Here is a 27,291-nt window from a genome sequence, read left to right as displayed (position 1 = left end):
TGTTATAGTCATAGTTTATTTTATTTGTAATTCGCAGCAACCATCCCATTTTTTCTCCATCTGGTTCGATATATAATTAGCCATTTTCGGTATACAATTACCCATTCGATATACAAATGTATAAAATGCGTTTGTGTTTATATAAAGCGAGAGAAAGGTGTATATACAAATACAAATACATATATTTTTGTCTTATACACTTATAATTATACATATATTATTATATAAATTACAATGTATAAATGAATTTATACAAAACTGAACAATTTGTATAAAATTGAATGTATTTAGCAAATTATACAAATCAAAAGTTTCATAGCAAACATAAAATTTGTTATGAAGCGTAATTATGTAAATTATAGCTATAACATACCAATATAATTTTTGTGTTTGCTACATGTGAAAGTTGCTCCCAAACAAAACTAAATTGGAGTCATTTACAAGGAACAAATCTACTGGTTATTTAAAGGGGATTATATTACACTAGTTGCAATTGGTTAGTCCTACTAGCTTCAACTAACGTGCCATTAATAATATTAATTTCAGTGACACTTTGGGATCACCGCTTAGATAAAGAATTAAATATCAATTATCATCTTCATGTAGCCTCCACGAGTCATGTGACATGAGTCATGACTTTACCTCCTACTATTTCCGTCTAATTTTAATTGTTATAGTATTCTTTTTTAAAATCAAACTATAATAACTTGTGATGGTTAAAGATAATTAGTAAGTATTCGATGAGATAGTCCATATACGCTTAAGTAGGGGTGTCAAAAATTAACTCAAACATAGGTAACACACCCAGAATTTTAAGGGTTGAACTCAACATAATTTGAATTGGGTTCAATCTCAACTCATTCAAACCTAACCCATTTTAAGAGAATCCTCAATTGAGCCCAATTCAATCTCCAATTTCAACCCGTTTTAAAACTCTTTACTAAGATATGTTCCTATATTAAATGTACGAATTATTATCTATTTTACATCTTTTAAGATTTATCTATCAATTTGTTACTTTTTTAAAAATAAAATCTTGAGCTGGAATTCGAATTGTGATTATAAAAGTTAAATATCACTATGTTAAAATTATTGAGATTAATAGGGCCAAATAGGACAAGTCAAGACCCAACCCGTTTTTTAGTCATTTGAACCCAACCCATTTTAGCCCAAAGTAAATTTGAACGGGTCAAGACCCAACCCGATTTTTATTTCAATCCATTTTAATATCAACAATTTCAATTTAACCCGCTCATTTGACACCCCTACGTTTAAGCATTGGGAAGTGTGTATATTTGAGACCATAATTTATGGTTTCTTGTAATGTGATCCATTGACAAGTGTTTTGTCAAAAAATGCAGATCAGATTATAAACCAATGAAATAGAAGCCATACTAAAAAATACTGGGCCATGCAATTTGTGTAGGTTTGTTAGTTTAGCTCCATTGGATCTCAATATAGAGATATCAGATATATTATGCCTTTCTACGAAAGCCCAAACTAAAACATGCATAAAATTTCAATTTTCTACTACTTCCCTTCACTTTCAAAAACGAAAGGGTATAAAACTAGCCCATGAAAATATTCATCCGTTCAATTAGAAGCAAATTTAGAAATTTTATTAAGGGTATTCACAATTTTAGTATGTAATCCCTCTTTTTCATATTAACTAAATTTGAAGTTTTTTTTTCGTTGTTCAAAATAATTGAATTGTTCAAAGTTCAAGATGAATGTTTTTTTTTTTCAATTTTTACTTTTTTTCTTTAATGAAGTTTGATAGAGTATTTCCCAGGATGCAACGCACTACTTATAAAGTTACATTTATGATTTCACAAAGAATAATAGTGGAAATTGTGGTTTAAATTATGTCCTTGATTATTTTTCTTAACAAGTGTGCATTGCCTCACAAATTCAGTTAATATGGAATAGAGAAAGTATCTCTTAAAATATTGATTTTGACCTATATTCATTATATTATTTTTTATATTTTTCAATATGCACAATATATTTTTTCAACAAACTTTGTTCCCGTGACCACTCTTGGGTCAATGTAGCTACGCCTCTTGTACCCAACCTGCTTAAAATTTGAGATGGTTAATGTTATGAAATAGGTCTGGACCAGTCCAACACCGAATTAAATGGCTATGTCTAAGATCCGAGTTGATAAATAGCCAAGTGTGAAAGCAAAAAGGGATTAGTGTTTCCCATCTCCTTCTTCTCAAATATCCCTAGCTATCTTATTTTCGCTACTTCTTAATTTAATAATTAAATAAATTATAGAAACACAAACACAAAAAATAGAAGTTGGTATGAGTGTGGATAAGTTGGGCTATGACCCAATATTTAGAGATCAAAAGGGAATCAATTCTTCTTTTAAAAATAATGTAGAGACTCAACGGAATAAAATATTTAGCAAATCTTGGCGAAGCTAGCAAAACAGTATTCTAATAATGGAGATCAAAAATATTATCAAAAGTAGTAACTAGTAAAAATTACTACAAAACTATAGCTTTAACAACTTTTTTTTTGTTTTCAAGAGGTGTCTGGTGCCTGCATTGGAGATCTGGTTAAATCTGAATTGTGCACTACATGGCTCATTTAGGAATAACACTCTCAAATTTCAATAAGATTCTTCTCCATACCTAGAGCTCAAACTTGAAATCTTTGGTTAATGGTGAAGCAGCTACACAAGCATCACCACAACCCATTTTGGTGTAAGATGTTTCTTATAAAGAGTATTAAAAATGAAAATGGTATTATAATAATGGAGAATCAAGAAAAAGTAAGAGAAGAATTAGCTAGATATATGAAAAGAAAAAAAGTACTCCCTCTGTCGTATTTTATGTGACATTTTTCGGATTTCGAGATTCAAACAAGTCTATCTTTGACCGTAAGTTTTTCATAGGTCTCGGTCAAATTTAAATTGTTTAACTCTCAAAAAACGAAAAGTGCCACATAAATTGTGACAAAGGGATTATATTATATCGTAAGTGTCTAATCAAAAGCTTTATTTATTTCTCTAAATTTGACTTATTATATTTTAAGCGTTTAGTTTGTATGTTTGATTGTCAATTTACTCCGCTGTTTAAGCCTTGTTTTATTGCAACTCCATTCATGCACCAAATCCACGAATAAATAGTAAAATTGAGACAATAATATGTATTATATTAATAATTAATAAGTAAATAACACGTGAAAAGACAAACATCGTTGTTCTAGTTTAAATTCCTATAAAAAAAAAAAGGCAACCACCTACCCATTTATCCGTTGATTCCTTCATTCTATAAATATGTTATTTTTTTCCAAGAAAAAAAATTAATGATTTTGCTATAAATTTCTTTGACCCACGTTTTGTTGATTGGTGGAAGTCAAATTTTATTTGCTCTGAATATTTGAGATCCAGTAAGTTTGTCAATTTTGTGTTGGTATGTTTTCGATAAACTAAATATTAAATGGTATATTTTTCTTGATTCTATGTTGATCTTTTGCAATGTTGTAATATTTTTTTCCTTTTGAGTTACATGATTCTCTAAATCGTTATTTACCCTCTTTATTCAAACGGTATCTGGAGGCATTTTTGAGTACATAGAGTTTTTATTGCTTAAGAATTTTTTTAGAAAGAAACTTATTATCATTATTATTATCTATCTATATATATATATATTAGGAGAAGTAAAAAGTGTCACATGTCAGCACCACATAATTTCTCAAATTTCTATAATATTAAAATTAATTATATGTAGTTAAGTTAAATAATATATTACAATTATAAAATGAATTAAAATTTTTAAACAGTTTTAAAATTAACGTGATATATTTCATAATAGTATAAACGTTATATAATTTTAAAGCATTATTTAACTGATATGCAAAATTGTAAAAATAATTTCAATTTACCCTAAATAACATCAATTGAAAATAAAATATTATATAAATATTTTAAAAACTTTACAGAAGATTTATTATAGAAACTTCTACCGTTTTTATATTATTATTTTCAATCTTATAAAAAATATTATCAAGTACTATTTAAATTTAAATCGGATGCTTTTAAAATGCCCAATATATTATATCAAACAATACATGCATTTCACATGAAAATCTATCTATATATAATAGGAGAAGAAAAGTGTCACGTGTCAGCACCACAAAATTTTCAATTTGATAATAAAGAGCTAAAAAAATACTATATATAATAAGTAAATTTACTAATTGATTTAAAAAAAAGAAGAAGTTAAAAACAGAAGTTACTTTTTCCTTTTTTTTCTCTTTTTAATTTATTAAGTTCTATCCATACAACATGCCTTTTTGATAAAAAGAAAGGAAAAATTCAACTAAAATAAAATAATCTAATAATAAATAAAGAAATTTTAAAAATGATTTTACAAAAAGAAGATGTTGAAAATTGTGGATTTTCGTAGGAAAATGGGATAGTATTTTTTTTTACCCTTTTTTTAAAAAAATTTATTAAATTCTATCCGTATAACATGCCTTATTTAATAAAAGAAATAAACAATTTTCAGTTAAAAAAAAAAAAGTAAACCACGTCCTTTAAAAAATAGTAAATCTCAAAACTGGCCACCATAAAATACCTAAATAATTAATTTAAAATTTAAATTTCAAATAATAACTAACTTTATCTTGAAAAACAAATATAAACTTCATAAACCCACAACTTTGAAAAAAATATTATTCTTAACAACATTATCCAAACCTTCTTAAGCCAACTCTTCAAAATACAAATTCAAATTCAAATTCAATTCAAATTCATTTCAAATATTTGTAAAACAAATATTATATTCAAATAAAAATCTAGATGTGATTACACTCATAAGAAAATTGAGGGGACATATAGTAGTGTATTGTCTGTGTATATGCCCTTTCTTAATTGTTTGATGTCTGATGAGAAATTATTTTGTTATGATTGAAGGAGAATGGTCACCATACTCTCCAATGCAACAAGGAGGAAGAAGAAGAAGAAGAGACTGACAATAGTGAAATGGAGGAATTCTGAAAAATTTCATGGCAATTGACCATGTATATTATCTTTCAATATTCTTAGTTCATAAATTACTACTATAATANCAATTCAAATTCATTTCAAATATTTGTAAAACAAATATTATATTCAAATAAAAATCTAGATGTGATTACACTCATAAGAAAATTGAGGGGACATATAGTAGTGTATTGTCTGTGTATATGCCCTTTCTTAATTGTTTGATGTCTGATGAGAAATTATTTTGTTATGATTGAAGGAGAATGGTCACCATACTCTCCAATGCAACAAGGAAGAAGAAGAAGAAGAAGAAGAGACTGACGATAGTGAAATGAGGAATTCTGAAAAATTTCATGCCAATTGACCATGTATATTATCTTTCAATATTCTTAGTTCATAAATTACTACTATAATAATTCTTTAATCAATTTAGTGATTTTGCATTATATCTAATATATAGTATTATGTAGTATTCATTTTTTATTTTTTATATGCAGATTGTGATGATCGTAGTATAACCAATTACGTTACAATTTTGTTTTCTTTCGTTACTATGATTATGTGAACTCGAACAAGGAGTGAACAAGTAGTATATTTTTTTTATTTTGTTGGCTTGATGCTTAATTTTTAATTAGTCAAGTAATTAGTATGTTGATTTTGTTTCTTTGATACTTTCAAATTAGTTGAGTTGATGCTTTCAAGTGCTAATTTCTATTACGATTCAAATTATTATATTTAAAATAATACTCAAACTGTTATGATTTTTTTGGTTTATTTAATGTACTTTCGATTATTCTCTAATTATATTGATGGTTTGCTTACTTAATATTGGATAGTCGTACACATACATCAATTGAAATTTTCATAATAAAGCATTTCAAAGTTTAAATTATTAAATCTACTTTTTTTTGTGATTTTTTTTTAATTTAAAAAGAGCAATATTATAGAAAATAAAAACGGTAAATTCTTACCGCATCACTATTTGATTACAAAATAAATTAAAGAATGTCATGATACAAAATAAATAAAAATAAAATAATTAACGAAAAAAGAAGAAAAAGAAAACATTAATAAAGGAATAGTTAAACAATAAAATTTAAATGTGTGGTTTTTATTTCTTTCGCAACCTAACATATTTGAGAAAATTTTCATAAAATAATAATGACTTGCAAAGTGCTATTTCATATTTTCATTTTCAAAAACTGTATTTTTATCATTGATATTATTGCATTGTCATATAAAAGAAGAGACTTATAGTAAATCAAAGGAATAGAAGATGATTCGTTTTTTCATCGCAAATAATTTATTTTTATGTTGTATATAATTTGATAATTTATTTTATGTGGTATATATTAATTTGATTATAGTATCTTTTTTTTAATTGATCATTGAAATTCATTATTTTGTACATCCTAATTTTATGAAATTATATTTGAGTAAATGAAAAACATCTTAATTTAGTTGTAGGATAAAACAAGATAAGAGTGTGCTAAAGAGGTTGCAACATGCTTTGTAAATTATATTTAGATTTTAGCTAAAAGTAGAGTTAATATTTTTAATACTAGATTTTAGATTGACTATGAACTTAAAATTTAATTAATTAGCACAAATATATCAATTCAACACACGCCACATATGCTATTAATCTTCATCATATTAGAAGAAGGAGAAGTTGTTAGAATAGTGTTTAGTGTCTTTTATGAACATACCCTTATTACACATAAATTATGGTAAACTTTTGTGCATTATTTGTATATGAAAAATTAAAACATTATATATGATCATACATGCACTTTTGTTACTCAATAATAGTTCGTATTTAGTTATTCATAAATTGAAAAACTATTATATTTTAAAATATTCGCACAATGCACGGGTACGTATACTAGTTAATAAACAAAAGTAAATATATAAACATCTAAAAGCAATTTCTTCATTCAGATTTTCCTTATGTTCTTTTTCCTCATTTGTCCTTACATTCCTTAAGAACAAATTCAGAAGGTATACAAGTTATTATACCAGAACTTATAATAAGGAAATTACAATACAAAAAAATTCATCAAAATTAAAAACCCAAAACTACCCTTACAAATTACAAAATGTTAAAAAATTCCCAACCACCCTTTTTCTTGTACAATCAAATAAAATACAAGATTCACAAATTAAATTAGATTAAATCGACTCAATCTCAACCCTAACATAGCAAAAATTAAAATAATACTTGGTAAAATAAATTAGTCACACAATAAAATACAAACAAAGCAAACTTTTGGGTTTGCTTTTTTTTTTTGTTTGAAATATTAAATGAATTATTTCCTACTACTATTTTAAATTAAATAGTAGGAATTAATTTAACTAAAATCATGTTAAATTATCACAGGGGTCCACAAGAGAAAATGGAAACACATCACGTGAAGGCGCAAGTTAGCTAAAGGCAATGCATTTTTAAGAAGCTTACGTTTCTTCCGTGCAACTCATCGGCGCCGCCGTTGACGGTTTATAAAATGGCACTACTTATAAAGTTATATTTATGATTTCACAAAGAATAATCGTGAAAATTATGGAGAATCAAGAAAAAGTAAGAGAAGAATTAGCTACATTTATGAAAAGAAAAGAAGTACTCCATCTATCTCATTTTATGTGGCACTTTTAGGATTTCGAGATTTAAACAAATCTATCTTTGACCGTATGTTTTTCATAGATCTTTTAAACATTTTGAATTATTAATTATTGTGACTTATAGTACTTTTTACGTAGTTTACAACTATATAAATTTCATTTCAAAAATTTTGAAGATTTCATATGCAAATTCTCGGCCAAACTTAAACTGTTTGACTCTTTAAAAATCGAAAAATGCAACATAAATTGTGACAAAGGGAGTATATTATATCGTAAGTGTCTAATCAAAAGCTCTATTTATTTCTCTAAATTTGACTTATTATCTTTTAAGAGTTTAATTTGTATGTTTGATTGCATATTTACTCAATTTACTCCGCTGTTTAAGCTTTGTTTTATTGCAACTCCATTCATGCACCAAATCCACGAATAAATAGTAAAATTGAGACAATAATATGTATTATATTAATAATTAATAAGTAAATAACACGTGAAAAGACAAACATCGTTGTTCTAGTTTAATTTTGGAGGTCGGAGAAGGAGAAACGAGGGAAGGAATTACAAAACGAAGAATCAAATCCTTATTAATAAGGTGAAACTTTATATAGTTAACTAATTGATTTACTAAGGATTCCTCTTATTTTAAAGTAGATAATACATCAATTGAAACAAGTACAAAAATATTTTATCGGTCCAATTATGCAAAAACTAAACACAAAGTAAGGAATTAATAAACAAAAGTAAATATATAAACATCTAAAACAATTTCTTCATTCAAATTTTCCTTATGTTCTTTTTCCTCATTTGTTCTTACATTCCTTAAGAACAAATTCAGAAGGTATACAAGTTATTATACCAGAACTTATAATAAGGAAATTACAATACAAAAAAAAAATTCATCAAAATCTAAAACCCAAAACTACCCTTACAAATTACAAAATGTTAAAAAACTCCCCACCACCCTTTTTCTTGTACAATCAAATAAAATACAAGATTCACAAATTAAATTAGATTAAATCGACTCAATCTCAACCCTAACATAACAAAAATTAAAATAATACTTGGTAAAATAAATTAGTCACACAATAAAATACAAACAAAGCAAACTTTTGGGTTTGCTTTTTTTTTTTTTGAAATATTAAATGAATTATTTCCTACTACTATTTTAAATTAAATAGTAGGAATTAATTTAACTAAAATCATGTTAAATTATCACAGGGGTCCACAAGAGAAAATGGAAACACATCACGTGAAGGCGCAAGTTAGCTTAAGGTAATGCATTTTTAAGAAGCTTACGCTTCTTCCGTGCAACTCATCGGCGCCGCCGTTGACGGTGGTTCATCGGCGGTATTCATTTTCTTCATGTTTTGCTCATGATAAATTTGTCTTAATCTCTCAATTTCTTTCTTCAATGCTTCTTGATGAGCTACAAAATTCACACGAAACATAAATATATTAAGTCGCGTTTATATTCAACTTTATATATACAACATAATTTTTCGATTCAGATAAACATCTTGCATCTTATTTAAACGCTAGCCATGGCAAAACACTAATTTGTTTACAACAATTAAATACTATGGTTACGTAGAGCTTTAAATAGAGGCTAATTCTTTAATTTTGGCCGAACAAGTTAATTATGTCACTACACTATTGTTAATTATTCTTAGTCAAAAGTAATTAGTGATAATTAGTGCATTAATCGTACACATAATTGTCTGCCTAAATTAAATCTTATTAGGTGAATTGATTGCTTTGTGTGCTGTGGCTGACCAGGTGTACAACTTAATTAGTACAAACAATCATGAAGTGCATGCATGTCGTTGGTTTCATTATATCAAGGCACAATCAATATCGTCATTAGCATCAATATTGTTATTATCATCAATATCGATTCACCAGGAAAAAAAATGTTATACTTGTTAGAACTAATTTAAAAATACCATGATAAAAGGAGGAAAAAAAGTCTAAATATCTGAACTTTGATCGAAATTGATGTAACAATATCGAACTTTGGAAAGACTTTTTACCCCATGCACTATTTAATAGTGTATTTTAAAGGTATATATGTGCCCACATAGATATCATAAATATTGCATTATTATAAATAATAATGTATCCACGTGGACACATCTATACCTTTAAAATACACTATTAAATAGTGCAGGGGTAAAAGGTCCTCCATAAAGTTTGGTATCATAACAACAATTTCAGCCAAAATTGAAGTATTTTTTAGATTCTTTTTCCTGAAAGAATTATAGAAATTTGATGGTAGGTATTTGACCACATAAAATTGTTCAGTTCCTATAAAATCTACCACTAAAATACTCCTAGAGAGAGAAATGAAAACTATTTTTTCCGCACGAAGTTCATGAATAAGTGATTATATGATAATAAGCGGTTCGGGTTTTTATTACTAACCATCTTTAAAAATCTTATCTTGAGCCAAAGCTGCAATTCGTTGCCTGAGTGCGCTATTATCAACGTTAAGAAGCAGCCTTTGATGGTCCAAAAATGCAACTCTTGGTGATAATGCTGATACTTCAGTCTGAAGGAGGAAAAAAAGAAGTTAATTAGCATTAGTTTTATTAATTACTCATTAATTAAAAGCACATGATTAATTAATTAATGAACAATTAGTTTTGAGTAATTAAATCATTATATTATAAACTTACTTGCAGAGTCGTTACACTTCTTTCCAGTTCTGAAATGTACTGCAACTTTCTAACTCTTGATCTCTGAGCTGATTGCCTGTTAGCTAATATTCTAAAAAAAAAAACAAAAAAAAAACAATTAATTACTCTTATTAAATACTTTCTCCGTCTCATTTTATGTGAGTTAGTTTGATTTATCATGGAGTTTAAGAAAGAAAAAAAGACTTTTAAAATGTGTGGTCCAAAATAAATTATAGAAATTTGTGTAGCTATAAATTATTACATTAAGGATCAAATAGACATTTTATAGTTAAATTATTATTTAATATAAAAATGTGTCATTCTTTTTTGGAACTGACTGAAAAAGAAAGTAAATCCAATAAATTGAGACAAATGGAGTAAAACTTTAAATATATATAACTACAATTTGTTGAACATGTTTTTTTAATTTTCCATCCAGTGTCAAATATTCATATGGAAGCCTGACTAAATTTGAATCTAGTCTAGAAAGTTTCATATTGAGGTAAAACGCTCCCTGACAAAGATAACTCTATATCTAAGAGACTCAAACCTGAAACATCTGATTAAGGATAAAGGAGTATACAAGCACATTGAATGTATAATTAAACAATACCACTATTATCTTCTAACCGAACCTTTTAGATGAGTTAATCACATAGTTTTAACATTTACATTTGCAAAAGATTAATGATTTGATTAGCAATTAGGCTAGTCATAATCTCAATTAATTACCTCTTAATCCTCTTTGGATCCACAATAGAATTATTATCAGAAGAATCATTAACCGGATTTTTACTAGCCACCGGCGATTGATTATCACTATCATCTTCTCCAGGCTCATTCTTCGGCTGAACCACTTGATTAACCTCCAATCGGACCGGCGATTTCTGATCTTCATTCTCACTGACTTGATCTGACGGCGTAGAAGGATTCGTACTCGACGGATTCGAACACGGCGCCGTAACAGCAAATGCAGCACCGGCACCGCTATCATCGGAAAACATAGTAGTAAGTTGTTCATCATCCAATTTATCGAATCCGTTATTCAACCCGTTTCCCCGGCATTGCTGAAGAAACGGAGCTTCGACGAATGCAATTGGATCGCTAACCGATCTCCGGTGAGAATTTCTCCGGGAGGAAGAGAAATCGAGGAAATCGTCGACCCAGGAATTAGTACTGTGGTGATTGGAGACGATTGTGGAGGAATTAGGCAATGGAGGCATGTTTTGAAAAGGCCAATTGTGTGCCATAGTAGGAACTTTAGGTGGTAGTTGAGCCATGCAATAATAAAATTTTGGTAAAAAGTTGAATTTTGTGTTCAAAGGAATTAAGGTTTTGGGGATGTAAAGAAGATGAAGAAAGGATATATAATAAGGTGTATTATGAGTAACATCTATTTGAGGAGGTAAAGTTGGTAAAAATTTATTCCTATACTTGATATTCATATCATGTAAATAAATGCATGATATGATATGTGTCTATACATTAAAAAAAATGTAGTACTTGATTATTATTAATTGGCAATTAGCATGCATTATTATATCATTTAATCACTTAAATATCAATAACATATTCAGTGAAATTGTATAAATGTGATCTACAAAGAGTAGGATATAGAGTGATTGTTTTTGAAATACCCTCGGTTCATGAGCATTAAATCCAAGTATTACGTAGAAGTAACAAGAACACCAATATAGTGCGACAATTGAAATATAATAAACAACGAATTTTGTTGAATGTCAAAAGCAAAAACTACAATTATGCGGCTAGTACAAAACAACACAATGCAGAACATATATGTAAGGAACTATTGTAACAACAACAACAAGGTGCGGTCAGCAAAACACATGAATAGTTATATTAGATACCAAAAGCCAAATACTATATATGAATACGCTAATCTATGATCGACAAAATGCTCTATACTAGCACCAAGTCACATACATGAATAGACTAGTAATAAGATAATTCGTAACTATGTATTAACTTTTTACTCTTATTCAAGACGGAATATCATACTATCTAAAGTCATATCTTCGATAAACTATTTAATTTTGTTTTTTTATTTGTATTTGGAGGGAGAGGAATAGTGAGTCACATGGGAAGGGATTAAGGACAGCTAGCAACAGCTGTGAAGAGAGGGAAATTAGTCTTTTCTCAACGGTTTATTAACTGGAGGAATCAGCCACCACGTGCCTAGCGATGTGACCCTTTTGACCTTTCCTCTTTTTATTTAAAGTAGTAGTAATAAAGTAAATTATTGTTATTATTTTAAACTCTACTCACGATATTTATATTAGAGTTTGATTAAATTATAGTAATTCATATCAAAGCACACACTAACAAGATAATTTCATATCAAAGATTCGAATTCGATTTTTTTTCTTTTCATTTATATGGTTGATTTGGTGAAATAGTTGGACCCTTGCCATAACCATTTACACAATTTTTGTAAATAAAATAAGGGGCTGAAAATGAATGGTATAGAAAGGAGAAATCCTTACAAATTGGATAAAGAAAAAAAAGAAGCTATAGTATTATATTGGATAAATAAAATTAAAATAAAAGGATAAAGGTATAGTGGGGGTATGTAGGGAAGATGAATTTGTGGAAAAATAAAAAAGTAGGATATTAGAATCATGTCTTCTTCTTCCCCATGTGAACTGTTTGTAATAGTTATAACCCTATCTTCCTCTTTCCTTTGTCCCAAATCACACTCACATGGAGGCTATGTGAATGTCCCTTTTGGGAAGAAAAATAAAAGAAGAAAGACCTAGCCCACCTCTTGTCTTTTTTTTTTAAAATATATTATTCATCTCATGTTCGATATTCATTTTGAGGTTAGGTTACTACAAGTTCATGTCGTGAAGTTTCATATTCAGGATAAACGTTTCTTATTATTCTCAAATCGAGATAATTGTTTTAAGGACAGAGGATAGGGTTATAGAGATACTCCATATAGCCTTTGGTGGTGGACCAAAACCCTTCTTTTGTTTCATCAGATTGTTTTGAAGTTTGATTAATTTGAATCTGCATGATGAAGTTTCACACTTTGAGGGTATAATATATGTCTTTCGCTACTAATTAAAAATGGAAATTCTCCACGAAACATATTGAAATCAGATGAAATTTAATTCATTGATAATATTTTTGATGCATTTCTGAATCCATCAAAAATTCATATTTTTAATAATGTTTATCGAAAACACTTCACATTCAAAATTTAGATACACAATATCTGGTCTATAATTAGATGGTACTCCCCTATAAAACCTTTGGTGGTCCAATACACCCCACCTCTAACATTAATAAAAGACTTCAACCAAATCCCTAACTATATAGTTTAATTTTTTTGGTAGTTTCCTTGCACCATCGCCCCTATATGCATTTATTATCAACGATTCTTTTTCTTTTCTTAGTAATAAAAAAAAAATTATTTTTTTAAAAGAGAAATAAATAATAAGGGAGACACTAATAATGATTAGTGATTAGTTCTAAAGGCATGTTAAATAGCTCTGTCACGCAGAAAACTTGTCTAATGCATGTGCCTACTTACTATATGTCTATTTCAATATAATATATAGTATTATTATCTTCTGTTTTTGTAAAGTTTGAGATCGTTGATTTATTATTCTATTTATAATTTTGATTCCCTCTTTGTCATGCATTAACAATAATAATTGTATAAAAAAATAACCAGCCCCTTGTTCAAGTTAACTTGAATATGACGTCTTAAATCAATTTACTCTCTTTTCCATCATTTTTATTCTTGTTTTTGAGTAAAATATTAGAAGGGGAGCATTGAAGTAATGAAAGTTTATCTTAATGTAATATTTATATCACGATACGAAAGCTATCTTTTTATGCTATATCGTGAGTTCAACCAATGCAACTAATTAATAATTGTACTAGAATAAGTTGTCTATATCATTATATATTATCTTAGGATGCGATTTTTTTTCTGAAACCCTACTAATACGAAATACTTTGTGCTATCTTTTTAGAGAGTAAACAATTAGTCTTGGAGCATATTCTTTATTTTAAGTTCACGACTTTTTATATTCGAACGCGGTTAATTTAGAATCTTGAGGGATTATTTCCTTTCCACTAAATTCATATTATATTTCATTATGGTGTTAAAAAATGATATTTCAAAAATAGAAGATAAAATATCTACCGCCAAGATTTGTGAAAGAACAATAAAGAATTCTTTAATTTTAATAAGAAGTTTAGAATTTAAGTTGAGGTCCCATTTTTTTTTTAAAGACTATAATCTTTCATAATGGACTTTTTATGACAACTTAAATTAATCAGATCGATCAATTTCAAACACCAATGATTACACATAGATTTATAAATGAAAAAATATTGGCATATTTAATAAAATAAATAATGGTTAAAAGTTTCCCTAAACTATCTCTTTTTTACTAATTTCATATTTCAATTATTGAATTTTTCTGTTACCCCATATATTATAACTTTCAAGGTTAAAACCCCCCAACTCAATATTTGTTAATGTGTGTAGTATTTCATACTCATAGATACCTAAAATGTGTTGACCAACACATTATGTGTCATTTGAACTTAGTTATATATATTTTTGATAGCTCTGATGTCCAAGTTAACTTGCATGTATCTTAACTAGCTCTACAAGATACATTTCAATTATTTGAACTTAAAATTAACAAATAGAACTCCAAACTATTACTATTTCGTAAGTTTCATACTTTGAATGATGATGGAACTAATATAACAAAGATTTAAAGTTTTTTTTTTTAAAAAGAGATAGTTAGATCATGACAATCCAAGGAGATTAGCATGTGCAATCCAGAAAGAAATACCATTTTTGTTAAATAAGCAACAAAGATTCTTTTGGCTAATATATTTTAGTTAATTAATAATTAATGTTCCTCACCATAATTGTCTTTAAAATTTTTTAAAAAATTCTATAATTTTGGATTGGTGAGGATCCCAAGAAAATTCTCAAAGAGGGGTCCGTACATGAAAATAGTATAGCCCATAGGACACAAAAGTAACATTATTGCACGTGGGAGGAGCCAGCAGGACCCTACTTGTTCATTTCAATCACAAATTATATACTTAAAATGAAAAGTTCCCAAAAGTTGAAGGACCATTCCGACAATTAACTTTTTTGTTGAGGGGACACACAAAAACCAAAGGGTGTTAAATGTATAAATAATAAAAGAGTGGGTCCTAGTTTAGCATAATTTCATCAACTTATGGGGAGACAATGTAATATACCAACTCAAGTGTATTTTTGATATGTGATTTTACGTTAATTTCATATCATGAGATGAAATCACATATTCTCCAAAAATCATAATTTGGAATTTTTCAAATATTCAAATTGATCTACAAATTTAAATTTTATTAAAACAATTCCTAATTTATATCTAGTGGTCATTTATTTCATATGTTAAATAAAATTTATAATCATATCATTACTATTCAAAATTCATTATTCTCACGAACATAAAATTTATTATTACTTTAAATCAATTCCTACTTTATCATTCATATTCATCAAATTCATTATTTTTTATCAAATTTATTTATCAACCAAATTTATTACTACTACTTTAACATTTAATAAAAAAAATAGTTTTTTCATCTATATTGAGTGAACAAGACGGACCACAATGGCTTTGCAATAATTTATTATGCGATTCTATAAATTTTTGTTTATTTGTTAAGATTGAATAAATAATTGAAACTATTTTAATAGTTTTACAACTTATGAGATTCTTATGTTTATGAGAAAATATACAACACAAAAACTCTAAATCACATGTCTAAACAAAACAAATAGAAGAACACGACTGCAACCATAAATTTTATAGTTGCAATTTTGTAGTGATGTTTGAATTCGCTGCCACCAATATGACATCAAAAAAGGGGAAAACTAACATCAAAAATACCANCTTTCATAATGGACTTTTTATGACAACTTAAATTAATCAGATCGATCAATTTCAAACACCAATGATTACACATAGATTTATAAATGAAAAAATATTGGCATATTTAATAAAATAAATAATGGTTAAAAGTTTCCCTAAACTATCTCTTTTTTACTAATTTCATATTTCAATTATTGAATTTTTCTGTTACCCCATATATTATAACTTTCAAGGTTAAAACCCCCCAACTCAATATTTGTTAATGTGTGTAGTATTTCATACTCATAGATACCTAAAATGTGTTGACCAACACATTATGTGTCATTTGAACTTAGTTATATATATTTTTGATAACTCTGATGTCCAAGTTAACTTGCATGTATCTTAACTAGCTCTACAAAATACATTTCAATTATTTGAACTTAAAATTAACACATAGAACTCCAAACTATTACTATTTCGTAAGTTTCATACTTTGAATGATGATGGAACTAATATAACAAAGATTTAAAGTTTTTTTTTTTAAAAAGAGATAGTTAGATCATGACAATCCAAGGAGATTAGCATGTGCAATCCAGAAAGAAATACCATTTTTGTTAAATAAGCAACAAAGATTCTTTTGGCTAATATATTTTAGTTAATTAATAATTAATGTTCCTCACCATAATTGTCTTTAAAATTTTTTAAAAAATTCTATAATTTTGGATTGGTGAGGATCCCAAGAAAATTCTCAAAGAGGGGTCCGTACATGAAAATAGTATAGCCCATAGGACACAAAAGTAACATTATTGCACGTGGGAGGAGCCAGCAGGACCCTACTTGTTCATTTCAATCACAAATTATATACTTAAAATGAAAAGTTCCCAAAAGTTGAAGGACCATTCCGACAATTAACTTTTTTGTTGAGGGGACACACAAAACCAAAGGGTGTTAAATGTATAAATAATAAAAGAGTGGGTCCTATTTTAGCATAATTTCATCAACTTATGGGGAGACAAATGTAATACACCAACTCAAGTGTTTTTTTGGATATGTGATTTTAGGTTGATTTCATATCATGAGATGAAATCCTATATTCTTCGAAAATCATGATTTGAGAATTTCATATTATGATTTGAAAATTTTCAAATACGTAAATTAATCCACAATTTTATATTTTGTTAAAACAATCTCACATTTATATCTACTGGCCATTATTTCATATGTTAAATAAAATTTATAATCATATCATTACTTTTTAAAATTTATTATTCTCACCAACATAAAATTTATTATTACTTTAAATCAATTCCTACTTTATCATTCATATTCATCAAATTCATTATTTTTTTATCAAATTTATTAATCAACCAAATTTATTACTACTACTTTAATGTTTAATTAAAAAAAATAGTTTTTTTCATCTATATTGAGTGAACAAGATGGACCATAATGGCTTTGTAATAATTTATTATGCGATTCTATAAATTTTTATTTATTTGGTAAGATTGAATAAATAATTGAGACTATTGTAATAGTTTTACAATTTATGAGATTCTTATATTTTTTTTAAAAATATACAACAGAAAAACTTCAAATCATATGTCTAAACAAAACTTTAACTCCATTTCGTAATTTCATATCAACCTACTATAAAAAGTTGTAAATTAGCTGACATAAGCATTTACAAGTATATAACAATTGTTACACAAAAGTAATTGAATGTCATTTTTATTTAACTCTAATTTGCATTTGATAAGTATAAAATTTTGAGAGTTTTGTTTCTTTTATCCAATGTACAATCAATTTGATTTCACTTCCCGAAAAGTTATTTACAATTAATTAAAAGTTGAGTGTGATTATTATTTGAAACTATGATATCATAAATATACATCTTATACGATGTGCGTAAAAAAAGTTCTACAATCAAATATTTATCCAATCTGAGTACAACTGCAAGTGCACACTTACATGAAGCTTCAGTTGCAACAATCCCAACAATATGCAAGTTAGTATAATTCTGTAGTGATGTTTGAATTCACTGCCACCAATATGACATCAAAAAAGGGAAATTAACATAAAAAAAATACCAAAAAACAGACTAAGTAAACTTGTGAGAGAGAGCTTTAAAGAGACTTGTTATGCCAGATGGATAGAACTAAGTAGCAGAAAAGACAGTTGATTATTTTGTAAAACAAACTACACGCTTAGAATTTTTAAATCTCCTTAACAAAAACAACTTCTGCTGAGATTTCCATGTTTGGCATTCTATGGAGGTTTGAATTTGCTGCCACCAACATGACATCAGAAGAGGGAGAACTAAAGGTCATTATAAATTACGACATCAGAGATACAAAAAATAGAGACCAAGTAAATGCTTCATTATAAGCTAATAAAGCAATTAAGTCCTGCGACATAGATCCAACTTTAAGACAAGTACATAATGAGGGGCTTAAAGAGTGTTAATGCCAGATTGTAACACAATGAAATGAATGAGCAATTACAACAAGCAATCTGGGGCTAAAGATTACTGTGACTTAATTGTTCTATTTTACTTTGAAGCATCGTTGTATTCTACTTTGAAGCAACGATGCTTGTGACGGCCAAATGAAAAAGCACAGTTACCAAATCATAAGTTAGACAACGTACAAGATCCAATTAAGTCATTTTACAAGACAAAACATCATGAAAGATAGTCAACAAACAAAACAATAATCTATACTGAATTAAGAATTTATTTATTATGTTGTGTTGTTCAATTAATTTATATTTTGTAACTGTGTAAATAACTAATGATTTGTTATATTTGAAACAGAAGACAGCAGACATGCAGCAACCAAGGCTGCCCAGGCATCCCAAGCGGCATCAAAGAATGGAAATGCAACAAAGACAGGAAAGTGCAGAAAGATGATTTAGGAGAGAAATTGAAGAAGTTTTGATCACTTTTGGATCAAGGTAAATAAGAGGTCTACTAGGTTTTTGGATAATTGACCTAACATTTCAAAGTTTAAATGTTGCTTTGATGAATCTGTAGTATTTGAGTTTTTGGTTTAAAAATACTTGGGTATATGTTTTTATGAGATTTTCCTTCTATGTTATGTGTTGTCTCATTTGATAGTTTATGTTGTTTGTTGAGATGCCATAGTTCCTTATGCCATGAGTGCTCTGAATAGTTGAAGTGTCTTACGAAATTATTCATTTTCAAGTAGTCTAGTTCACTATTAAGCGTCTTTAAGTTCATAAAGGCAAATTAAAGCGTCTCTCTTTTGCATTTATGTTTAGTTAATATCCTTAGATTAGCTTTTATAAAATCATATAAGTAGAAATATATTCCAATATAATGTTATTCTAAATGGAAAATATGTTTGTAACTATAGAATATTTATGATCTCTCTTATTCTAAATGGATATCTGTATTTTATATAAATTATTATAATGTCTTTTATAGTTCTTAAAAAATAATACTTTTGATACTTGTTAGGAAAAAAATTTATATTTCCACTACGGCCAGTTAAGTGTAATGTTTAAATTCATATTTATATATATACTAGATTAGGGGTATATATTACTTGAATTATAGTTTATTCAATTCAAGCTATCACTTCTCTGAATAAATAACCAGTTATATCTACCTCTACAAAAACCCTTCAATATTTAAGCGAACTTATAATAGTTTGTTTAGTCAAACTTTTGAAAGGATGAGCTTTTTTTTTCAATATTTTAGAAAAGTAAGACGTTTGATCAAATTTATGGGACAAAATAAATCCTCTTGAAGTAGAGTAGTTATTTTTCAGAAGCTAAAAACATAAAAGCAAATTCCAAAATCATTATTTTTTGAAAAATAGTTGTAAGAAAAATACACTTTATAAGAAGCACTTTTAAAATTTATAAGCCAAACACAAACTTCTCACCAAAAATATTTTCTTAAATAATACTTCCCAAAATAGTTGATCTAAAAACTTGACCAAACAAACTATGATTTTTCTATCCGATATATATGGCTACTTCACTTTTCAAAATGCTTATTTTAGAAAAATACGGTGTTTGATCAAACTTTTGAAAGGAAATAAATGCTTCTGTAGAGAGAAAAATACACTATAGAAGCATTAGGAAAAAAATCGTCAAAAACTAATTGCTATTCAAAAGTAATTTTAAAATTAATTAACCAAACACAAACAACTTCTTACCAAAAATTAAAAACCTTTTAAAATAGTTGATTTTAGAAACTTGACGGAACAAACTATTATTTTCTACTTCAATATATATGGCTACTTCACTACTATATAAACTACTTGAGCCAATGATCTATCCGAAACAATCTATCAACCATTCATTCACAAGGTAAGAGTAAGACTATGTACCGTTAAGTTGAGGTTGATGTACAACCTACATTCCTCCCTGCAACACAAGATATCAACAGAACACATAGATACAACGAACATGCAAGATTTAACAACAAACATGCAAAATTGAACAAGAAGTACAAGTCTGTACAACTTAATGTTTTACAGATTTAAGGTTAAGGTTCAACAGGTAAATGTTTTCGAGAGATGGACTGCTGCGCAAAGTATATACAAGTTTATAATACAGTTTCAGCAACAACTCCACATCTTGGAGGTTAAAATTATATATGGCGACATTAGCCGCCTCCTGTAGTCACCACTTCCTTGTCCTTCTTCTCAGTAGACAAGGCTGCAGATTTGCAGATCGCGCAGCTGTTCTTCACACCCAGCCATTTCTTCACGCATTCCTCGTGGTACTCATGGCCACAATTGAGAATGCCGATCTTCTCCCCATCCTTGAAGTCAGCCTGCAATAACGCGTGTAAATATGAAGTCATTAGAGCTATCTCAAAGAAACAAAAAATAAGATGCAAAGTTCAAAGAAGAAAGAAAATCACAACATAGAGGCCGAGGTGAGATTGTGCGTGATAAGGAAACCTTATAAAGATTCATGACAATGTTTTGATGAATTTAAGACTTGGGAAGAAAATGGAAATATAAACATTACGTAGAGTGTAAGTCAGCGAAGGAGTAATACCTGGCATATCACACAGACAGTTTTCTGGTCTTGATCAGATGCAACATTTTCCAGAGGGCTAGGAGTCTCGGTAGACAAAAATATTCTCGTTTTCAAATTGGCAACGATGATATCCTCGGACAAACCAATTGACACATTGCCAATTCGCTCCCCCAATGCAAGAAGCTCCTGGATAGATATTTGATATTTCAGGATAAGTTTGCCGAAAATATCAAACATGCAAATATGAAATAACCTACAATTGCACTTACCTCATACGTCATGCGATCCACGTCCAATCGCATATCTCTGTGCTGATCAACAACATGCACTCCACGAAATCTTGGAACACCCAGCATTGACACTCCCTAGTAAAATCACAAAGAAAGAGATACAACACCCACTCCCATTACTTCAACTGCACGAAACTGCACTACGATAAAGATAACAGGAAGAACTATTCAAATGCAATAAATTTTACATCTTGTGGCAAAACTCTTACATTACGGAGGTTGTGGTGGCTACCATTTGTTCCACGCATCATGAATTCCCTTTGATGAGGTCTGTACATTCTAAAGCCAGACGGAAGCAAGGGTCCCATATTGGATGAACTAAGTTGTAGTTGTCTGCCTGGAGATGCTGTCATCTGAGGATAGGAGCTCATTGTGTGGCCTGCCATAGTTTGCATATTAGGTGACAGATGAGGATGGTACTGCGGTGGTCCTTGAGGAATGGGTGGATACATGAAACCAGTCAAACCCCCGTTGCTGGAAGGTACTTGATAACCTCGCATAGCCATGTTTCCAGCACCTATTACATAGCCTCCGGCACCAACTAAAGTAAGCAGAAGAAAGATGCAATCAGTTAATATGTTATTCTGACACTTAGAATAAAGATCACAAATTGCTGTTGCTAATTTGACAAAAGAGAAAAACAAAGGCTTTACTGGATTATTAGAAAATGAAATGAAATAACCATTAGGTAATAAACATGGAAAAAAAGAGACGTATGCCACATAAAATGTGAAGATGCAAAAGGAAAGAATAAGATGTGTTTCAAGTGGATTGTCGCTTTTAAATTTGTAAAAGAAAAGACAGCTGAAATATGCATTGTTCAACTTGGCAGCATGCTAATATAGCTCATAAGAAAACAAAATTTAGAAGAACAAAAAAATTGATGAAAACTTTGATGAAGGGGAGAAGATAACCTATCAAACAAATAAGTTAGCTGAATAGACACTCAAAAGTCATAAATGTAAATTAAAACAAGAAGAGTAGTTACCGGGAGGACAGGTTAAAGGAGCAGCCTGACTCCAGGCCCAAGATTGAGCTGCACTACCGCTACTATTGAAAGGCATGTTCAGCCAAGGATTGCCAGGAAACTGATAGGCTTGGCCTGCATAGTTTCCTTGAAGCAGATGATTATTGTTATTTTGCAATACAGTATCTGGACCACTAGCAAATCTGCTCCCACTTCTCTGTACTCCATTTTCAAGGAGTGGTGCTGAGCCACTCCCTCCATGCTCGCGTGATACAGAATCATCTGTAGTGCCTGAGACTGGAAGCCCATCGCGTAACCCATGATTTGCTAGAACTGGCAAATCCATAGTTGCAGATGCAGCACCATTTTCAAGTAGTGGTGCTGAGTCACTCCCTCCATGCTCGCGTGGCACAGAATCATCTGTAGTGCCCGAGACTGGAAGCCCATCACGTAACCCATGATTTGCTAGAACTGGTGAATCCATAGTAGCAGATGCAGCACCATTTTCAAGGAGTGGTGCTGAGTCACTCCCTCCATGCTCGCGTGACACAGAATCATCTATAGTGCCTGAGACTGGAAGCCCATCACGTAACCCATGATTTGCTGGAACTGGCAAATCCATAGTTGCAGATGTAGTACCATTTTCAAGGAGTGGTGCTGAGTCACTCCCTCCATGCTCGCGTGATACAGAATCATTCGAAGAAACATCAGATTCATTTGCTGTTGTGATGACGGGAGCAGCGGAAGTACTAGGCCCTGCCAGAGCAGAATGATGCTGAAGATTTCCAGAGTTGCCTGCAACATTCTTTTGCTTAGATGACCCTCTGGTACTGTCCATACGAGGATCGTTCCTACCTAAGTTATCTGCATTATTTCCGATGCTTCCCTGAGTGCTTGAGACTGGAAGCCTATCACGTAACCCATGATTTGCTGGAACTGGAGAAGTCCTCAATGCAGCTGGAGCTGCCACATAAGGGTAAAAGTAATTTGATGGTGGTGCAAACGCTGCGCCAGCATTGGTGAGATGATGCCACTGTTGAATCCCATTGGCCGGTGGCATCCCATAAATTAGAGCACCCTCTTGATGGCCTGGTAGATGGGGCGCATAGAAATTACCAAGGCTTCCTGGAGCTGGCACAGTGGTGTTAACGTTTGGATGCGGAAAAGGTGTAAAGCTCCCATACGTCATACAAGGCTCTGGATAAATATACGCTTGACTCCGCTGATCTGCTCCCAAAGTCATAAAGTGATTACTGTGGGGCGTATTCCTTTCCCCCATGATATCGAGTAGAACCTTGTGGATAATATCTGGTCAGAGAAGAATAAACCGTCATGCAAAACTACATGCCAATACATGCATTAAGAGATCACATAAACTCAATAACTGCCAGCTGATATGATACAATTTAATTAAACTTAAAGTTCAATGCTAATATGTAAATTTTTCTTGGCATTCATCTCAAAAGGCACACTTCAAAAGTAACTGTAAAGTTAACAAGATCGCATTCAAAAGTTTTAGGATTATCCTCTTAAATTCAGAAATTTGCTTACGTAACACAAACCATCATAGACATTCACCATGCAACAATAGAACCCAAGCATAAATTGTTTTCTTGATATGCAGTTGTTACATTAGGAAAAGAGTAACCAAGCCATGAAGAAAGAGAAGCAGGAATTAGACAAAGCGAATATGGCACGTGAATAGACAGCAAGCTACTATTACGGCTCTAAGAACAGCGAGTTCACTAGCCATGAAAAGAATATCTTTAAGATGGAAAACTTTCTTGCCCTCTTTTTTTTTTACTTTAGAAAGGGGGAAGAGATAAATCAGATGTACTTCCGTTACTACTCCCATTACTCAAGCACCAGCCGTAAGGCTTCATCAAAATGTAGCCTTGTGAAGTTCAACCGACTGACTAGACCATTTGCAGCTAGCATTTAAGATTTTCACTAATCATACCATTTTACCGAATTTTCTTAGAAACCAAAATTCTGACCTAGATACGTATCATTGACATTATTACATTGCAAAGACTACAGATCATAGTCTTATCTCCAGATGAATAATATGCTCGTAATCTGCAATAACTTCCCAGCTAAGCCTATATGTAACTATTCACCATCCTTCCTTTTTATAAGCACTAATGAATACTCATACCATTCTTATACAGACAACAGAGACGATAAGAAGAAGCAATTCATGCATCTACTATTGTAAAGAAATCTGTCATACAGACTACTGCAATGTACTTTTAATAAGAAAAATAGTAAAACCGGATATAGGAAACATGATTAAATAAGGGAAATAAAACTTCCCCTAAATGTGTTAACGTGACAAGACCTCCTTCCTTGAAACCTCCTAATGGACTAGATAATTGAAAACATGAAAGAGTACCCTTCGTTTATTTGATTGTCTTTCAGAAAAGAAGTTGTGACAAAATTGACAACCAAGATAAACCTTCACAATTCACAGTTGTAAAAAGGCCACCTTTACTCCCTTAGCCAGTCAAAAACCAAATACTCTTGAAGTCTACAAAAGTCCACATGACAGTGATGAGCTCAAACAAAGAAAAAAGGAATGATCATAGAGAGGATACGAAACTTAGTATAAATGATTGTATAAGTGACAAGAAGAAAAAAAGCATTGGGTAGTATAGAGGTAACTATCAGGTACCAAAGTTATCTGATTTCCCTTACAGGTTAAGTCAAACTTGCCAAACGGTTAGTAAAAACTACAAAAGAGTAGAAAAAGGTCAGAACAAGTAGCATCCACATAAGGTGTGCTCCATCATTCATGGATTGATATGAAGATGTTTCAAAACTCAAAAGTCATCAGACTCAATATGAGATTTACTAGATAAAGAACTTGTATCACGATGTTGAGCTAGCTGTAGTAGTTCCACACAGAGTGACTTTTAGCTGAACCTTTTATCACGGAGTTCAGCTAGCTGGACAAAGATTTGCTTTTCTTTCCCTGTTAGCTCATAGAACAAAAAGCTTTAGAAAAGTCAAGCAGATAGGAAGTTAGGTTCCTAAGGGAAATGCCTAAAGACAATCGTAACAAAGAACAACACTCGTATTTCAAACCAGTAGTTTATAAATTCAACAAACCCTGATGACTGAGGTGAACCAAGGCAAAAACAACTTCGGAAACCTTTTCTTTATAAGGCATAACCTCAAAACTTAAAAAAACAAACAAATATACACTGATCAAACATCTTTCAAAGTTCCAAGTAAAATTCAACAACTGTTAGTCAAGAAAAAAATGCCCAAAATCTTCATTCCCAAATTAGTTAGGGTTGACTCTCAAAATCCTTTTTCTTTTTCATTTTCATTTTCATTTTCATTTTCATTTCCCTTTCCCTTTTTTGATCAAGCAAGAACTTGATTTTTTTTTCTTAGAAATGGTGGTGTTCAATCCAGCTTGCACACACCTCGATTGTTTCACCGGTTACCTCCTACCTCCCACAAACACAGGTGATTAACCTTACCAATGCTCAGACAGATACGAAGAAACCACCAAGTGTTTTCGTCCACCATTTCACTCCATTTAGACACCATTTCATTCAAACAAAACACTTGGTATATAAATTTAAAACCTTCAAATTCTTCACTTTTTTTTTCTTTCCAAAACAATCAAGAACATCCCCATTTTGAAAATCATTCTTTTAGTATCCCCATTTAAGTAAATTCTAAAATGAACACACACAAACACTAGATAAAGACATTTTTTTTAAAAAAAAAAAACTTCAAAAGATTTTTTCACCTTTTTTTTCCTTCCAAAACAATCAAGAACATCCCCATTTTGAAAAACCACTCTTCTATATCCCCATTTAAGTTAATTCCAAAATGAACACACACAAACACTAGATATAAACATAAAAAAACACTCTTTAACATTTTTTCAGTGAGAATCAACATGCAACTGATATAAAAAACATTAAAAAATGCAATTCACTAATAAAAACAAAACTTTACCTTTCACAAAAAACTTCACAACAACTGGAAACACCTACAAAAACAAACAAAAAGCCCTAAATTCAAGTTAGATATAAAATGAAAACAATGATCAATGATCATAAAAATGAACTCCAACAAAACCCCACTAAAAATTTCTTCTTCTAACCAAATGCCACACTTCCACACAAATTAATTAGCAAGAAAAAAAAATTGTAACCGACCAAAAAAAACTGAAAATTCCGATTAAAACCATCAAAAGAAGCAGAAAAACTAACCCAAATTGAGCTTGATCAAGAATTGCAAATGAAAACTAGAGAGAGAAATAGTTGATTACCTCAAAAAAAACTGAAGCATTAACACATGTTTTTTGCTCTTATGAAAAAACTATGAACTCACTGGTATTGTTTTTCCTGTGTATTTTTCCTGGAGTAAACTGCAACGTGGCTATTTCATTTTGTCATTATTTACCTTATTTATTTCTTAATTACTACTCTCACCCTTCAACTACTTAAAAATAATTAACTTAAATGTATTTTTACTTTGTTTTGAACGAGATTTGTACAAAATAATTACAAACATATCCATTTAGTTTGAAAAAGGTAATAAAATCGCCCGTTAAAAGTAGGATAGAACAGTTACGATCCTTTTAAATGAGCCTTGTTCATATCGAAAACTATAAGGAAATACAAAATAGTCCTTTCATTTTAATGAAAAACTCAAAATCGCACGTTAAGCATGCGATAGAACAGTTCTAGTCCTACTACTCGAATCTCGTTGGTATCGAAAAGTATTGGAAAATATAAAATAGTCCCTTGAGTTTTGAGAAAAGTTTTAAATTGCCAGTCAAATATAGGATAGAACA

At 30.0% G+C, this 27,291-nt stretch overlaps 2 protein-coding genes across 4 annotated transcripts; both read right to left on the bottom strand.

The window, feature by feature from the left end:
* Positions 1 to 6,910: 6,910 nt before the first annotated feature.
* On the bottom strand, positions 6,911 to 11,655 carry LOC125877216 (basic leucine zipper 34-like). Of its 2 annotated transcripts, none has more exons than XR_007447591.1 (5): positions 11,023 to 11,653; positions 10,291 to 10,381; positions 10,037 to 10,163; positions 8,577 to 9,041; positions 6,911 to 7,121 (listed from the first exon to the last, which is right to left on the bottom strand). XR_007447591.1 is itself a non-coding variant. In XM_049558558.1 (5 exons), the coding sequence occupies exons 1-5, from the start codon at positions 11,568 to 11,570 to the stop codon at positions 7,454 to 7,456; spliced, it is 903 nt and encodes a 300-aa protein (XP_049414515.1). In that variant the 5' UTR covers positions 11,571 to 11,655; the 3' UTR covers positions 6,911 to 7,453. The 2 variants fall into 2 exon arrangements, 1 of the variants encoding a protein (XP_049414515.1); XM_049558558.1 differs by having other exon boundaries at positions 6,911 to 7,488; positions 8,940 to 9,041; positions 11,023 to 11,655.
* An 8,986-nt stretch (positions 11,656 to 20,641) lies between these two features.
* Positions 20,642 to 26,866, bottom strand: LOC125876458 (probable E3 ubiquitin-protein ligase ZFP1). Of its 2 annotated transcripts, none has more exons than XM_049557646.1 (7): positions 26,764 to 26,866; positions 26,448 to 26,481; positions 22,491 to 23,777; positions 21,712 to 22,043; positions 21,482 to 21,577; positions 21,231 to 21,398; positions 20,642 to 21,000 (listed from the first exon to the last, which is right to left on the bottom strand). In XM_049557646.1, exons 3-7 carry the CDS (start codon positions 23,746 to 23,748, stop codon positions 20,830 to 20,832), a joined length of 2,025 nt encoding a protein of 674 aa, XP_049413603.1. In that variant the 5' UTR covers positions 23,749 to 23,777; positions 26,448 to 26,481; positions 26,764 to 26,866; the 3' UTR covers positions 20,642 to 20,829. The 2 variants fall into 2 exon arrangements, with proteins under 2 accessions (XP_049413603.1, XP_049413601.1); XM_049557644.1 differs by lacking the exon at positions 26,764 to 26,866 and adding an exon at positions 26,705 to 26,751 and having other exon boundaries at positions 20,660 to 21,000.
* Between the last annotated feature and the right edge of the window lie 425 nt (positions 26,867 to 27,291).

This window comes from Solanum stenotomum, chromosome 9, assembly GCF_019186545.1.
Source record: "Solanum stenotomum isolate F172 chromosome 9, ASM1918654v1, whole genome shotgun sequence".
NCBI classification, from domain to species: Eukaryota; Viridiplantae; Streptophyta; class Magnoliopsida; order Solanales; family Solanaceae; genus Solanum; species Solanum stenotomum.
The sequence above is the reverse complement of the archived record's forward strand: the minus strand, read 5'-3'. Positions and strand labels throughout refer to the sequence as shown.

Coding starts and splice junctions, on each gene's coding strand:
- LOC125877216 (XM_049558558.1), bottom strand. CDS start 11,570: ATGGCTCAACTACCACCTAAAGTTCCTACTATGGCACACAATTGGCCT. Junction 10,164..10,290: donor GAAGTGTAACGACTCTGCAA/GTAAGTTTATAA, acceptor TTCCTCCTTCAG/ACTGAAGTATCAGCATTATC. Junction 9,042..10,036: donor AGATAAGATTTTTAAAGATG/GTTAGTAATAAA, acceptor TGAATTTTGTAG/CTCATCAAGAAGCATTGAAG.
- LOC125876458 (XM_049557646.1), bottom strand. CDS start 23,748: ATGGGGGAAAGGAATACGCCCCACAGTAATCACTTTATGACTTTGGGA. Junction 22,044..22,490: donor TCCTTTAACCTGTCCTCCCG/GTAACTACTCTT, acceptor TGCTTACTTTAG/TTGGTGCCGGAGGCTATGTA. Junction 21,399..21,481: donor TGGATCGCATGACGTATGAG/GTAAGTGCAATT, acceptor ATATCTATCCAG/GAGCTTCTTGCATTGGGGGA.